General features: G+C 39.1%; 1 protein-coding gene across 2 annotated transcripts in view; it reads left to right on the top strand.

Moving 5' to 3' along the window:
- The window catches only part of PPP3CA (protein phosphatase 3 catalytic subunit alpha), a 173381-nt gene that overhangs the window by 69833 nt on the left and 88679 nt on the right, over positions 1 to 14869 (top strand). For both annotated transcript variants that reach the window (XM_032108583.1, XM_032108582.1), the window contains exon 2: positions 1413 to 1613. In XM_032108583.1, coding sequence (XP_031964474.1) covers positions 1413 to 1613 — 201 coding nt within the window. The remainder of the gene's footprint in view (positions 1 to 1412; positions 1614 to 14869) is intronic.

Raw genomic sequence — 14869 nt, 5'->3', positions numbered from 1 at the left:
GAAGTCTGAGAGCAGTCAGGCTTCAGTGTATTCTAGACACCCACATTCATTAGTCCCCACAGATTATTTCAGTGAATGGACTGCTGGAGCAGCAAAAAGGCAAAACCCAAAGATTGGGGGTGGGGGAAAAGGCATTTTCTGAAGCTGTTTGTGTTAAAAATGTCAGTGGAAAATAACTGCATAAAGTGAAATGTTTTATTTTCTGCTGTTACTTCTGGTAGTGTAATAGAAGAGTGCTTGGTCTGAACTTTAATTAATGAGTGTGAGTTATGGGGTTTTGAAGTCTGCTGATGGTGAAATTAGAAGAAAATTGAAGCTAACGGATATATTGATCTTCTGTGTTAAGGTTTCGTGTCTTGTGATGGGGCAGAGCTGCCAGTGAGACATTCCACAGGGTACAAGGCCCTTTGGCAGGGACAGGGTTGCACTGCAGATGTGGCCAGCTGAGACCTGCCCTGCAGGCACCTCCTCTCCCTGCTTGGAGCTCCAGAACAACCTGACCCTCTTGCAGCTGTGGCAGGGATCAGGATAATTACCCTGTGGCTGGCGAGGCAGGCGCTGCCTAATGCCACTCCGACTGAGCTGCGAGGGAAAGGGGGTTAAGCTGGGATAATGTTCCAGCCTCATCCTGGCAACTGTCAGCATCACCTCCAAGCCTTCTCGCTCCAGCTGGCTCCAGAAGAGCAGGAACATACAAGTTCATGCCTCTGACCTTACGTGAGGACAGTATGCAGCTTGCTGGTTGCTGCTATGTTGCCAGGGCAACCTTCATATTTGTTCATTTTTTTCCAACTGATACATCCTCTGCCCTGTCTTTGCTGGAGTTGTCCGTTCGGCACTGAGGTGCGCTTTGGTGGGCTTCAGATGTATCTTGTGTAGCAAACTATTACTTCTACAGGGAAAACATCTTACATCCTCCTGCCCAAAGTCATTAGAGAGATCTCTGTCTTGGATTTTAGAATGTCAGTTGGAGTGTATCTATGCATGTCCACGCACAGGTATTAAATATTTGCACTTGCATGTGCATGTTATGCTGTTAATAGATAACATCTCTCAGTGTTCTCTAGTTCTACCAGAGCAGTTTAGAGTCGGTTCCCTCCTTTCCCCAATACTCCCGTGCCTTTTGGGGGACTTGTTTGAATGTATCTACCTGTAATTATGGCTTAAATACTCCTCTCAATTTTTTTATAAGCATGAATTACTTCTTGGATGTGTGAATAATATATCTTGCAGAATACATGCACTTTAATGGTATCTTTGGGAATCTATATACAATTTAAACCACAAATTGTAAGAGGCAGTAGAAAATCTATGTTAACGTTGTTTTGCAGTAGAGATATGTTTTGAAATGTGCCAGTAATAGAAGCTTTGCTGTAAAGAGTGACCACGTGTTTTGTTTTTTTCCCACCTAGCTGTCCCATTTCCTCCAAGTCACCGTCTCACAGCCAAGGAAGTGTTTGATAATGATGGAAAACCTCGTGTGGATATCTTAAAGGCACACCTTATGAAGGAAGGGAGACTGGAAGAGAGTGTTGCTTTGAGAATAATAACAGAGGGAGCTTCGATTCTCCGCCAGGAAAAAAATTTGCTGGACATAGATGCACCTGTCACAGGTTAGTGTGGAGTTACGGTGATGGAGAGGTGTGGTTGCTGGCTAGGACATGTTCAGTAATGCATTAGTGTATGTGGCTTCCTAAGGCACTCAAAGGCAGCTGAAAATCAGTTGTTCTCTCCAATACTTGATTCGCTCTTTGTCTGCTACCACTGGATAATGGAGGCCATCAAGCAGCTTGTAATTTAGTGGAAAGAATTACATCTGCTGAGTCCTTTCTGTTTCTAAGGCAGAGAACATGTTTAGTCTTTAGGATAAAATAAGAACTACTTTCTGAAACTTGAAGTTACCTGGCCTTTTCCACCAGGTATTAATTCTGTAATTTTATGGATGTTATTTATCATAGTAGGACTGTTCAGACATACAGACAGCATTGGGCTCTGGATGTCATGAAGTTCAACAAGGCCAACTGTAAGGACCTGTATGTGGCTCGGGGTAATCCCATGCACAAATAAAGGCTGGGCAGAAAATGGACTGAGAGCAGAGGTGATGAGAAGGACTTGGGGATGTTGGTGGATGAGAACCTCAACACGTCTTGGCAATATACACTTGCAGCCCAGAAAGCCATCTGTGTTCTGGGCTGCATCAAAAGCAGGGTGGGCAGCAGAGCAAGGAAAGGGATTCTGCCCCTCTGCAGAGGGAGACCCCCATCTGGAGTGCTGTATCCAGCTCTGGAGCTCCCGACATATGGAGCACAGGAACCTGTTGGAGCAAGTCTGGAGGAGGTCCACGAAGATGCTCAGGGTGTTGGAGCACTTCTCTGCAGAGAGGAGAGGCTGAGAGAGCTGGGGCTGTTCCGCCTGGAGAAGCAAAGGCCTCGGTAAGACCGTACAGCACCTTCCAGTACCTGAAAGGGGCCTAAAGGAAAGCGAAAGAGGGAATTCTTACAAAAGCATGCAGTGACAAGAATGTCCTCAAACTGATAGATGGCGGGTTTAGATTAGATATTAGGAAGAAATTCTTTACCATGAGGGTGGTGAGGCACAGGTTGCCCAGAGAAGTTGTGGATGCCCCATCCTGGGAAGTGTTCAAGGCCAGGCTGGATGGGGCTTTGAGCAACATGGTCCAGTGGGACTTGCCCTCCCATGGTAGGGGGATTGGAACTAGATTATATTTAAGGTTTCTTCCAACCCGAACCATTCTGTGATTGTGAGGGAATGATGGTGTCAGATTAAGTGGAAATTTTAATTAGATGTTAAGGAAAATAAAAAGTGCAGAAAAAAATTAGCAGAATCCCAGTTTGTATTGCCTGGGGGATTAATGAAGTGTGCCGGTTGCAGAACCCATCCTGCCCTTGACTATCAAACACCCATTCATTAATCCTCAGGAAATGCCTTCTAGTTGAATTTCCTTCTCTAATTGTCTCCTGCCTCCACCTGCATTCTGAAGGTATGAATGCATTTGCTTGATCTAATGTGCCTCCTCCCATATTTTGTTGTTGCTATTGGATATGAATGCATTTTTGACAACTAATTGCTCTGTGGCATAGAAAGTCAGCTGGGGGGTAAAAGATATTTAATTCCAGCCAGTTGAAACTATGAAGCCAAAGTATAAAACTTGGTTTAAGAAGCTAGGTCCTTTTGTCACTTTTGCTTCTTGAGAACCCTGATAAAATTACAAGAAATAGTCATTTGTTGCAGAAGAAGGGCTACCAGTTATTATTAGCAATACTGGTAGCAGTCACTAAAAACTACATAGAAATAATAAAGCCTTCATTTTCAGGAAACCTTCTCTGAAACTGAGTGTAGTATCTGGACTAGAATGATGCACAAGTTATTAAAGCTTGTAAGTTTAAAAATGATGTCCAGCTAGAGGATTGTAGCTTGACCTGGAGAGGTAGTGTGTATCATTTTTTAAATAATAATTAGCTTGTTATGCTGCTGTACAGTTCTGATGGAAAAGATGTCAATCATGTTGCAGCTCATGGATGAACAGTGAAAATAGAATGAATAAAAGGATCCCCTTAGTCAACTGAGAATAAAGTTCTACAGATATTTTTGACACTTCAGGACAAAGGAAGAAGTTGTAGAGGTGCAGTACCATTGTCCATAACTGAGTGGCAGACACACAGAAAATTCTACCTTTTTTTTTTTTTTTTTTTTTTTTTTTGGTGGTAATTTCTACTTTTTTTTTTTAATCAGTTGAGAGATGTAGACTGTAGGAGGACAGCTCTGGTGTGTTGTGCACCAGCTGATCTCCATAAGCCCGTGTTTAATGTTCTCTCTTTCTCTTTTTAATTTTTCTCTTTAAATTTTTTTTCTTAAATTCATTTGAAGGTGTTGGAATTGTTCTGAATTATATTTTGGGGATTAATCTCCTGAAGTTTACCCCATTGTATAACAGTGGTATAATTTAAGTCTTTGATTCTTTTTTCAGTTAAGCCTACACCTTGCTTTGTTCCTGCTTTTGAAATTATTCTCATGCAGTGATTGTGATACTGCAGCGTTCTTCAGGGTGGCTGGTAGCTACTCTCTTTTAAGCCAGCATAGGAAAGCTGGGTCCCTGATGCGTGTTAGCAGGGTAGCTGAGAAGTGCTAATCTTCTGTATGAACAAACATGAGAGCTGTAGTTATGAAAGTGATCATGAAAAGAAGGAAGAACTTAAATAGTGAGGGGGAGGTTGAGAAAGCTTGTGAGGCATGTTGCTGTGGGCCTGACAGTTTTCTTTGTATGAGTAGTATGACAGCAGGTGACTGGATAAAGAGAATATCAATTGACTGGTGATGTGGTAGAAGTGCCAGGTATACAGGCAGTCAGGAAATAGCTATGCAGTAGAGGAAAGCTTTTTTCAAACATTATCAGTGGTTTTGTTTGTTCTTTTCAGAGTGGATAAAAAATAAATTTTAGGTTTTATAAAAGAGAAGCAGTCTTGTTGAAGAATGACAGTCATAAATCACTAATAAACCCCCCTAATATGGCATTCTTTGTGGGAGAGGCATTCATCTTTTAAAAATATGTTCCTGTAGCTGGTTTATAAGATGGTGATCATCAAAAAAAAGGAAAATAGAAGAGTGTAACTGTAGAAGTGATAGCACTGTGGATTATTAGAGTGATACACTTGATAAACGTTAAAGACTATGAAAAATTCTTTCTTAAAGCCTTGTGCAGCCATCCAGTCATTTGAAATTTCACTTTTGTTTATTTTAAGGGGTGATAAAATTGTCCTCAGAAAAAGTATCAGAGTTCTGTTTATAAGTAAAGTGTGCAATGAAGTGGGTACATACAAAGCCTGAATTTGAGTGAGAAAAGCATAATTGGGCACAAGTCATGCAAAGAGCGTTAATGCGGAATGCACAATCAATTATTTTGCATTTATGTGTAAAACTTTACTCTGTGTCTGTGGTTAGCTGGAACCATCAATGTGGTTGTCACTTTGAATTAATACATTTTATTTTCAAATTTGGCAAGATTATAAGCCTTTTGAAGTATTTCTGAGGAACCCGTTTGTGAGCTTAGCTCAGATTCTCATCATTTGCTCCATGCATGCATGCGTAGTTCACTGCAGGTCTGGCTTACAGTGACAGTGAGCAATTACTGCCGTTGTTGTTACACTGGGCTGCTGCTCACTGGGGAAGAATGTGAACAGAGCCTGAAATAAGAGACTCCAAGTGCTCTGTTATTAGGACTCTTCTTGCATCTGGGAGGTGTTGAAGCAACGTTATCTTGACTGACTTCATCTGTAACCTCTTCACTTGGAGACTTGTGAACTTCATTTTAAGCTTGTGTCTTGAATGAGGTTGATCTACCACTAGACTATAGCTGTTCAGTGGAAAGATGTTTTTATGGCAGCCTTACAATTTCCAGTCCTGTATCATGTTCATAACAGTATAATGACACATGGAGAAATTGGCTCATTTTTAATGTTTGGGGTTTTTTTTTTCTAGAAGGCTAAGGAAATATATCTCTGAACCACTCTGATAGCAATATTTACTGAAGTCACCCTCCAAAGTACACTTGGGAATGCCAGATTTATAACTGACTGGGTAGCTTTATGTAGCCCTATTACAGAAGTTCATTACTATACAGAGTGATTTTGGACAAGTGATACACACTCCCCTTTCTTTGCATGATGACTGACTGCATGGTTTTATGGGCTCTCACTTCCAAATCTAAAATATGCTGCTTGGGTATTGACCATTCTTAACTGCATGCCAAGCATATGTCCCTTTGACTTCAGTGCATGGGTGACTTTCTCGCACTGTGAATGTATGTACATATTTCTGAATATTACAGCATTAGCTATTTTATATTTTAAGTTCTTTAGATTTCTAAATGGATTGTGTCAGAAAAACAAGTTTAGGTAAAACTTGATGGCAGTGTTGTCTTGCTTGGCTCTCAGTCTGTAAAATGGACCTTTAGTTCACCTGTGTTTTGAAGACAGACAGTAAATCGCACATCTTTAGGAGATAACTGCCGTGCTGAGCAGTGTTGAAAACACATGAGCAAGTTGTATTCAGAGTAAGGTTTGTAGAAGTTCTGTAACTAAAGCACGTTTTGCACAAATGCAGAGAGCAGAACTTGAATTGCTCAGTGCATGAGTACGGTTCATTCCATCCACTGCATGGAAAACAATTCGTAGCGTAATGCATATGGAAGAGAGGTTGTACTTGAAGCTTTAATTCTGTCACATCCTAAGTGTGAAGACTGGTCCTTTTCAAAGCAACCAAACCTGCACTTTTAGAACATGATAAATTGTTGTTTTCCAGCACGTGCAAAAATGACAGCTACAACAGGTTAAGTAGCATTATTAATCTCTAAGGGCTGGGATTAAAATGCAAAAACCAGAGAATCATATTGCAGAATTGGATTTTAACAGCAAAGTAGCTAATGAAAACAGCCAATTTCAGCTTTGAAGCTAACATGTGCTGTATGAGCTTCCCACCTTAGCATTTCTGTGATTTTAATGTATACCTCCTTAAATGACATACTTAACTACAGGATAGACCTAGAACTGTAAAGTGATATATTTATCTAATATCTATCATTGTACATCTTTGCTTGTACCTTTTAGATTATTTTCCTTGAGGATATTGTTAGATTTACAGATCCTGAATGAAAATAGCATGATACCTCTTGCACATATGACTGCACAAGTGAATAAGCTTGTAAGATGTATATTGGTGCTTTAAGATAAGTCTTTTTTCCCTGTTGATATCTATTTTAAAAGCAACTAATGTGTGCTCTTTTTTCTTGTCGCATTTGACATATCTCATTTTTTTGTGCTCGGTGTGCAGTCCTTTTAGCTAGTCCTGCCCATCAATACTAACAAGAGTGTCCTCCAAAGTCCTAACTCATATACATCTTTATAAATGTGTGCTTTTTGACATATGGAAATGTACTGTACGAATATTACTGAGACAGCTGTCTGTGGCTGCCACCCCAGCAGTGTCCGTGACAGCGGTTTCTGACTTGGTGACTGTAGCCAGGCTATGCACAGGCACAGGGGCCAGCATCTGCTACTCCTTCATGTAGAAAAAATGGAGAATAGACAAAACAACATCTACTTTTGTTTTAAACCTTCACATACTTCATCAAGGAAGTCCTCACTCTGTACTAGCCTGTGTTCAAAGCTTTCTGAACTGCCAGGTGCATGCAGCTTGGTAAGTGATGAGGGGAGAGCATTGGGGAAGACAGAATAAAAGCTTATTCTTGCAATGTAGAAAGTGTCTCAGTCTCTGCAGAACTCCGTGGCCATATTGTTTTCCTCTACTAGTCCTGTTTTTAGCAACTCCCATGTTTATGGCTGTGGTAGATGCAAGGAACCCATTGCTATTTGCAGAGCCTTCCTTGCTATTCCCTTTGCATCACATAAAAGTAAGATAGGGTGTGTGTTTCCAGTAGGTTTGGAAGTACTGACCTTATGCATGCTAGTGGGAAATACACCCACTTGCACTATTGTTGAGTGTGGGTAAAAAATTCCATTGGCTTGGTTGATGTCACAGCATTATACAGACCCAACTTAAATACCTGAGTTGCTTTGCAATGCTTGTCTTTGTGAACACACAGGGAGTTCTTGCAATTGAAACTCTAAGTTGATGGAAGGGAAAAGGTTATAGGCATTTTTAGACAATTTGGGAACAACTGTGGCAACTCAGTTGACCTTTGGAAACTTTTGTGCATTACAGGTCCATAAAAATTACAGAAGGAGAGCCCTTTCCTGCCAACATGTACCTTTATGATCTTTGAGGCTTGCCAGATATTCTCTGGGTACATTATTCTATGGGATGATAGGGTGTCCTGAATTTTTCCTCATGATCCACATACATTTTTCCTTTGCCCAGTTTCTCTCACTTGGTAGCATGAAATAATTTTAGTAGGTTGCTAGTGCTGTGGAAGTTAAAACTTTGTAAACAGCAAGAATTTCTAGATAACACGGTCAATGTTAAGATGAGTTAATAGAAGCATTTATGCCTTCATTGTAGTAAAAGGGAATAGTATTAAAAATTACATTGAATTGTAGCATACATGTCAATCATCTGATCCAATCTGAGAGTCAAACTAAACCAGTTCTTTCTGAATTTTACCTTTGAAGCAGTTTAAGATAGCATTTCATCATGGAAAATAAGTGAGATTGCTTATTAGAGATCTACAAGTATTGCAAGATCTATCCATATTAGCACAGGAGAGTTTGTCTGAAATTCAGTAAAAGTTCAGTAAAAGTACTTTTATCTAAAATTTCTTCATTTCACCCTTAGGTTTAAACCCTATGTACTGTGATTACTGTTGAAGAAACTATTGAATTCCAAGGACATGTATAACTAAAATATTGTCATATGTGCCATGAAAAAATCACATACGTGATCAAATAGCAGAGCATTTCTGAATGGCTGGTGTCTTCAGACATACAAGTCTTAAAACTTAATTGCTGGTTTGAAGTGTAGATACCTGTAACTTCTGAGGATAAGAATTACACTTTTCCTTTCTTTGCCATAAGACATTCAATAAATTAATCTGTAAAAAGCATCTTTAATTTTGTTTGTGGTACTAGCAGTGAGCGTGTGATGGGGTCTGCCCTCAGAACAGGATGCTGGTTACAGTACAACTCTTTTTTCTATATCTTGGAGATGCATGAGAGTTGCAAATGTTCCTGTTGGAGTTGCTCAAATCAGTTTGATTTGCTGCATTGTACTGGTGATACACTCCCTGTGTGGACCAGTAACCCCTGAGACCTGGACACATTTCTACAAATTATTCTCACTCTCAGATTTAATGGTCTGCAGTTAATTCTCCTTCATCATAGGAAGGTTAACTTGGCCTGAAATGAGGTAAATGTTAGAAACAAGTCAAAGTTTACTTCATTCTTAGTTCACAATCTCATTTGCATAGGTGAGATTTCAGGAGAACAGATTGGAACTGGGAAGTAGAGGAAAGTATTGACAGCACCATCTACTTTTGTATGAATCTTGACAACAAATGATAGTCCAGTTGTTTTTACATGCTTTTACACGTTTTACTGTAAAAGGCAGATATGCTTTCTCACATTAATTAGACTTTATGAAGAAATGTTTGCCATAATTTTTTAAAATGTGTTAGATATACTCTTTTCTCAATGTAGCATAAACACAGTTCGCTGTTGCAACCATTATTTCCCATTACGTTATCACTGTTGAATGTCATTAAACTACAGAAAACCTGCATTTAAATTTACATTAAAAATAACTTACCATATCAACACACTGCTAAAGTGAACTTGATTGGATCCTTTATTTGGGTTGCTGCTTAAAATTGACACTACTCCAGCTATTTTGCATGCTTTATTGGGAACTCATAATGCATCAAATCACTTGTGGCTTAAAATCTGGGACTTCTTAAAATCTGGGACTTCTGTAAGAAGGTGAAGATGTAAGGCTGTATGTATTCAGATTTTTTTTAATCTGTTCCTTCCCTAAGTGCTTCTGTTGGTTCCAGATATAAATTGAAATATGCCTGCCTGCATCCCTGGTAGAACAAAGCAATTGTGTCTTGTAGCTTAATTGAGCTGCCTCAGCCATTAGCATCTGACATTTTGGCAGAGCTGATGTTTTCTAGTAGCAGCTGCTTAAATCTATCATTATTGCCAAGACAGTGGATACTACTGATGGTATTCTTTACAACTACCTCACTTGTTCTTATAAATGATCTATCTGTGGTTCACTTTTTTTTGGTGCAAAAATTGTAGTCAAATAAGCCAAACTGAGATTGTGGAATCTGAGATTCCCTTCAGATACGGAGCTTAATTTGATGCTGTGAAATGGAAGATCAAATATATATTGGGCTTCAAGTCAGCACAGAAATTGGATTGATTAAAAAAATAAGCACCAGCAAAAATACAAAAACAACTGCTTGCAAATACCTAAGCCTTTAGGACTTTGTTCTTGCCGTCTCTTATTTAGCATGTAGGCGGTTCATCATGTAAATACTGACAGCACAGTATAGCACATTAGCATTTCTTCTAGGACTTTTCCAAGCAGACAGAGTACATCATAGCAGTGCTGTTTATTATGGCTTCTCAAATATTTTTCTGAAACTTGTAAATCAGGGTTTTTACTTACTTTGCAATTTTGTAGTCAGTGGCACAGCTTGAGTTAGAACTGGGTCTTTGACACTTGGGTTCTTTTTTGAAAATAACCGTGATGTTCGTACTGTGTAATCCTCATTAAGAAGAGAGAACCTTTGTTCTTACCTTTTATGTTCTCTTAGCTTTGCCCAATTACTCCTCCTTTTGATTCTCACCTTGGTTAATTTAACTCAATCTTAGGTCATAGTCTATGTTAGTAAGGGATGTGGGAATGCAGTGGGATCACTGCTGAAATCACAGCCACCCATATTCCTCCTTCCATCCATTTTGGATGGAGGAGCTACTGAAATGAGTAAGAACTAGAAGGAGGCAGAAGAAAATTCCAGCCTATGTTTGCCTTCCCCCATGGAAAATAAAAAATCTACCAGTCATGCCAGAGTTCCACACTTTGTTTGAGTGTGAAATAATTACAGAATCATGATTTATATGTGTGTGAGGCTGAAAGGGGAATTGATTTGGTCTTAATCACACTGTACCTGCAACAGCTGTAGAGTGGCTGCAGTGTAGAAATCAAGAAAAGGAGTTGGAGTATGAGGGGGTGGACTAATAGCAAGTCAGAGACAGCATTTTGTGTCAGCTGATCGTTGCCATTGGAGGTACCACTGTGTTCATCTGATTTGGGAATTGCTGTGCAGAGGTGTGCCTCTGTTGTTCACAGCTGATGAGCTGTTGAAGCTAACACCAGCTATCTCTTGCCTTCATCTGTGCCTTATTTTTGTGTCCAACATTTCACCTAAATCTGCTGAGAAGTACTGGCAAGTGCAAAGGAGATAACTAATAGGTTCCTTCTTAAAGAGATACTATAAACATAACCTGTCATCACTTAGAGCATAAATTAGAGAACATCAGAAGTTGGAAATGATACTTATAGAAGGATGTTACTCTGGGGTGGGTGGTTCTTCTACTTCTTCCTGCCTTTACATGCTTTTTCATTAGCATTTTAATTATTCTAAGAAATACTACCAGAGCTGAGACAGATGCTTTCTGTATTTGGTTTTCTGCATTTATTCAGAGAAAACACTTACAGAATAATTTCCAAATGTATATAATATCCTCTGTGAAGATACTGGCTTTTTAAATGAAAAAGAGAGCTGCTATAGTTCAAAACATTTTAATTAGTTTTTAAAAAAATAATATTTTAAAATGTTCTTTACACTGAAAAATCTATGATCTCCAAATAAATGTACCAATTATGAAGAATAATTTTGCTGAACAGTAACATCTTTTCAATCTGCAGTCGATTTCAGAAAGTCTTGGGAACTGTCACAGGGGATTCTGGCAATAATGTACATGATTTGTACTGGTAGTGTGTCAAGCCATAACATTTTCTTTTGACACAGGGGTCATTATGTGCATCTTTTAGGGCATTAAAACATTAAATGGTGAGTTTCAAATTATTCCTTGGTGCTCTCTCTGTAATGACTGTGTTTGCTCCTGCTTCTCTCTTCTCTTAGCTTTGGACATCTAAATCTAGTTGAAATTCGTGTATTGATACCACTTGGGGTGCTAATTGCTTCCTGATAAAATGTTCTTGGTAAGTTAGGAGGATCTTCTCATCCGCTGAAGATTTAGCAAGAATTGAATTTTCAAGAGGAGTCTATGTCCTATGCCATTTTGTCTTTCCCTTTCTTTATTGCGTATTGAGCTTAGCAGTTTTGAACCTTGTGGATTGCTTGGCTTAAGTCAGTGTTGTTCCTTCCTGTGAGATTTTTATAGATCCAGCTGTGTCATCTTTAAAGCAGGCAACCCACAGGCACAATGGCAAAGGACTAAGCTCCAATTTCGGAGCCTTTGTGTGAGTCAGAACCAGTCATGGTGCTCAGCACAAGGGAAGGTGCTGTGGAGAATCCTTCTTGCTCATTAGGTGTACCAGCATTACTGCTTTCAGATGGTACTTATGAAAGTTGCCATGTTGAATTTTTGACAGTTGTTCTTACACCTCTTCTCACTCCAAATCTACTTCTGCAAAAAATTTTACCTTTACAAGTGGAAGACACCACAAAAGTGATGCTTTAATCAGAATAGGTTGAATTTAGATATCAAAATGAAATGCTTGTGAGAGTTCGCTACAGGAGTTTATTCATCCAGACAAAAAAAAAAAAAAATTCTGAATAATCAAGGCAATAAAATTCAGTGAACTGTGTCAGATTTATTCTTTATTAACCTGTATTAAGGAAGAACACTGAAGTGTATCATTTTTAGTCTATAGTCTTTAAAAACCTGAAGAAAACAGCACATAACACGTTTCAGGTCATTATTTATGCATGTTCTCCTTTGTGTTTGGTGCCCTCTGTAAATACAGGTCAAGAGCTGCAGTGTGGCGATGGGGGTTCGGGGACATTGCTGGTAGCCATAGAAATGAGTCCTGCAACTTCAGCTGTTGACAAAGTGGCAGAACACTTTCATTTTCTTTCTGCCTGGCTTGATTCCTGTCACAGGCAATAGCTGGAGTTGTCTAGAGCAATAAATTATGAAAGCTAATGTAGCTTCTTTGTTCCACTTCATTTACTTTGGTTCTCATTAGACTTTAAGCGGGGGGAAGAAACTACCCTCAGTGCTGGGTACACAACTGAAAGGAAGACCTAAGAGCTGTTTGTGAGATCGGCCAGCATATGTAAAACAAGGTTATGTTTTTCCCCAAACAGTCTAAAAAACTCCAGTTAAAAGGGTAAAACTCCTTTGAAGAGAGAATCATGTTTAGATTCTAAACAGATAAGAAAATATTTGTCTCTAAAAGGCAGTTAATTAGCAATGCCTATGGCAGGAGATAGCCAAAAGTTTTACTTGAAATGAGATGAGCATGGTAAGAGTGTTGAGGTGAGACTCAGTTGCTCTCTAAGTACAATAAAGCAAGCATTGTTACAGATTTGGGTGTAGTTTGTGTGCTGTATTTTTTATTGTAATGATTGATACCAGATTAAGAATAGGTTTGTAGTCTACTGTTTCTTGTAGAATTGGAGTTAGGGGTGGTTTTTTACTTGTTTTGTTTTCATTAAGGTTCTGCTAAGGGAAATAGACTTTCTCATTGTAGTGGAAAAACTGAAATTTCCTAGCACACGTAGAGGTTAGTTATGGCCAAAACCACCTCTTAACAGGGGACCAGTATCAAATGTAATTAAATCCCGTGTAAATCAGTAGTCCCTCTTTGAAAATCCAGAGTATTGCACCTAGATTTTATTGGAAAAATTAGAGACAAATCATTAAGGAGATGTGTGGGGAGATGACATCAAGCATCATGCAGAATACTTCTATGGCTCTCGGAATCCTTGTTGAGGGAACAAATGTGTTTTCAGTAAAATGATGATTTCAGCAATGAAAAATGACTTTCAGATCATTGACACCAATCCAGGTCTTCAGTAGTTCTTGTTTTTCTAGTATAGAAGCTTGAAGTTTCAGAATACAAAGGCTCTTATCAAATGCAGGATCTCCTCTTGAACGCATGATCTTAAAATGTAACTGGTTGAAGATGCCGTCAGGTGGCATGTGTTTGGTGTGTCTGGCTGCTTCCTGATGCACCTGCCATCAAGGCCATATATTCTTCAATATGCAGGAGAGGAAGACCACAGTGGTAAGGCCAGAACACAGAGGTCTCCAGCTGTTGCTATGGGCACAGGCTGGAAGATGATCACAAGTGTGGGAGAGCAGATAAGCATAAGCAATTAATGCAAGTCAGCCTTTTACTTTGAAGTCTCATTTTCTAAATAAGCATTTGGGAAAAATTTCAGGTTATCTTACTTGGGGAGGCAGTGAAGAGTAAACTGGATTTCTCTTGGACTGAGGCAGCAATGAAATGATGAAGATCTGAAGCCTTTGCTTGCTGCAGATTTTTATGGTAGAAGGAAATGTGTTTCAGTTGCATAAACAAAACTTGGGGGGGGGGTGTGTGTATGTGTTCTAAAACCTCAAGGTCTGTATATTCTTTTATCTTTTAAGAATATCCGGAATATGAATATCACCTTTCCTAGTTTTTTGGTAAAGTTTTTTCCCTTTGAGGAGAGCTTTTCAGGTCTAACATTAATTGAAGGGGGAAAGGTTAAAATTTTATAGCAGTAGCAGTTATTCACTGGGCTGTTGAAGCTAAGTTACCCACTTTAGCTAGTTTAAACAAAATCAAAGCATTAGTCTGCCAAAAGACATCTATCTTCTCATAACATTTACAGGTTCTTTGGCTCTTAATTCATCATGCTCTTTCCGTAGGCACCACTGACCTATTCTCCAGGCTGCAGCTTTTTTCAGCATTGGTTTCATTCCGTAATGAAGATAATGTTATTTTTGTTTTGTTCTTCTCACATTAAGCCCTTTTCTTAAAATAATTTAGGTTGACCAGTACCTTTGAAAATCGCATTGTGCTCCCTCTTGTTCAAAACAGGACCAGGTTCAAAGGTAGATTGGACTAAATTCTGCCACTTGTTTTCTTAACTAATCCATCATCTTCTTTCCAACTTAAACACATTTGTCCTTCCCTTTCAACATGATGTTTCTGAACAGACTTCCTACTATTCCAACTGTGTGGTGAGGGAGGGAGGTTAACTCCTCACAAAAGCTGTCATATTCTTCAAGCATCAAGACTGTCCCTCATGACTATGCTTCTTACTGTCTGTTCCTGTTTTACCAATTATCCATATTGTCTGTTTTGCTCCAAGAACCCCAGTGACTCATCTGAGCTCAGACGGTTTCATTCTAAGCCTCTGAAACATTTC

Source organism: Corvus moneduloides, chromosome 5 (genome assembly GCF_009650955.1).
Source record: "Corvus moneduloides isolate bCorMon1 chromosome 5, bCorMon1.pri, whole genome shotgun sequence".
Taxonomy (NCBI): domain Eukaryota; kingdom Metazoa; phylum Chordata; class Aves; order Passeriformes; family Corvidae; genus Corvus; species Corvus moneduloides.
The sequence above is the reverse complement of the archived record's forward strand: the minus strand, read 5'-3'. Positions and strand labels throughout refer to the sequence as shown.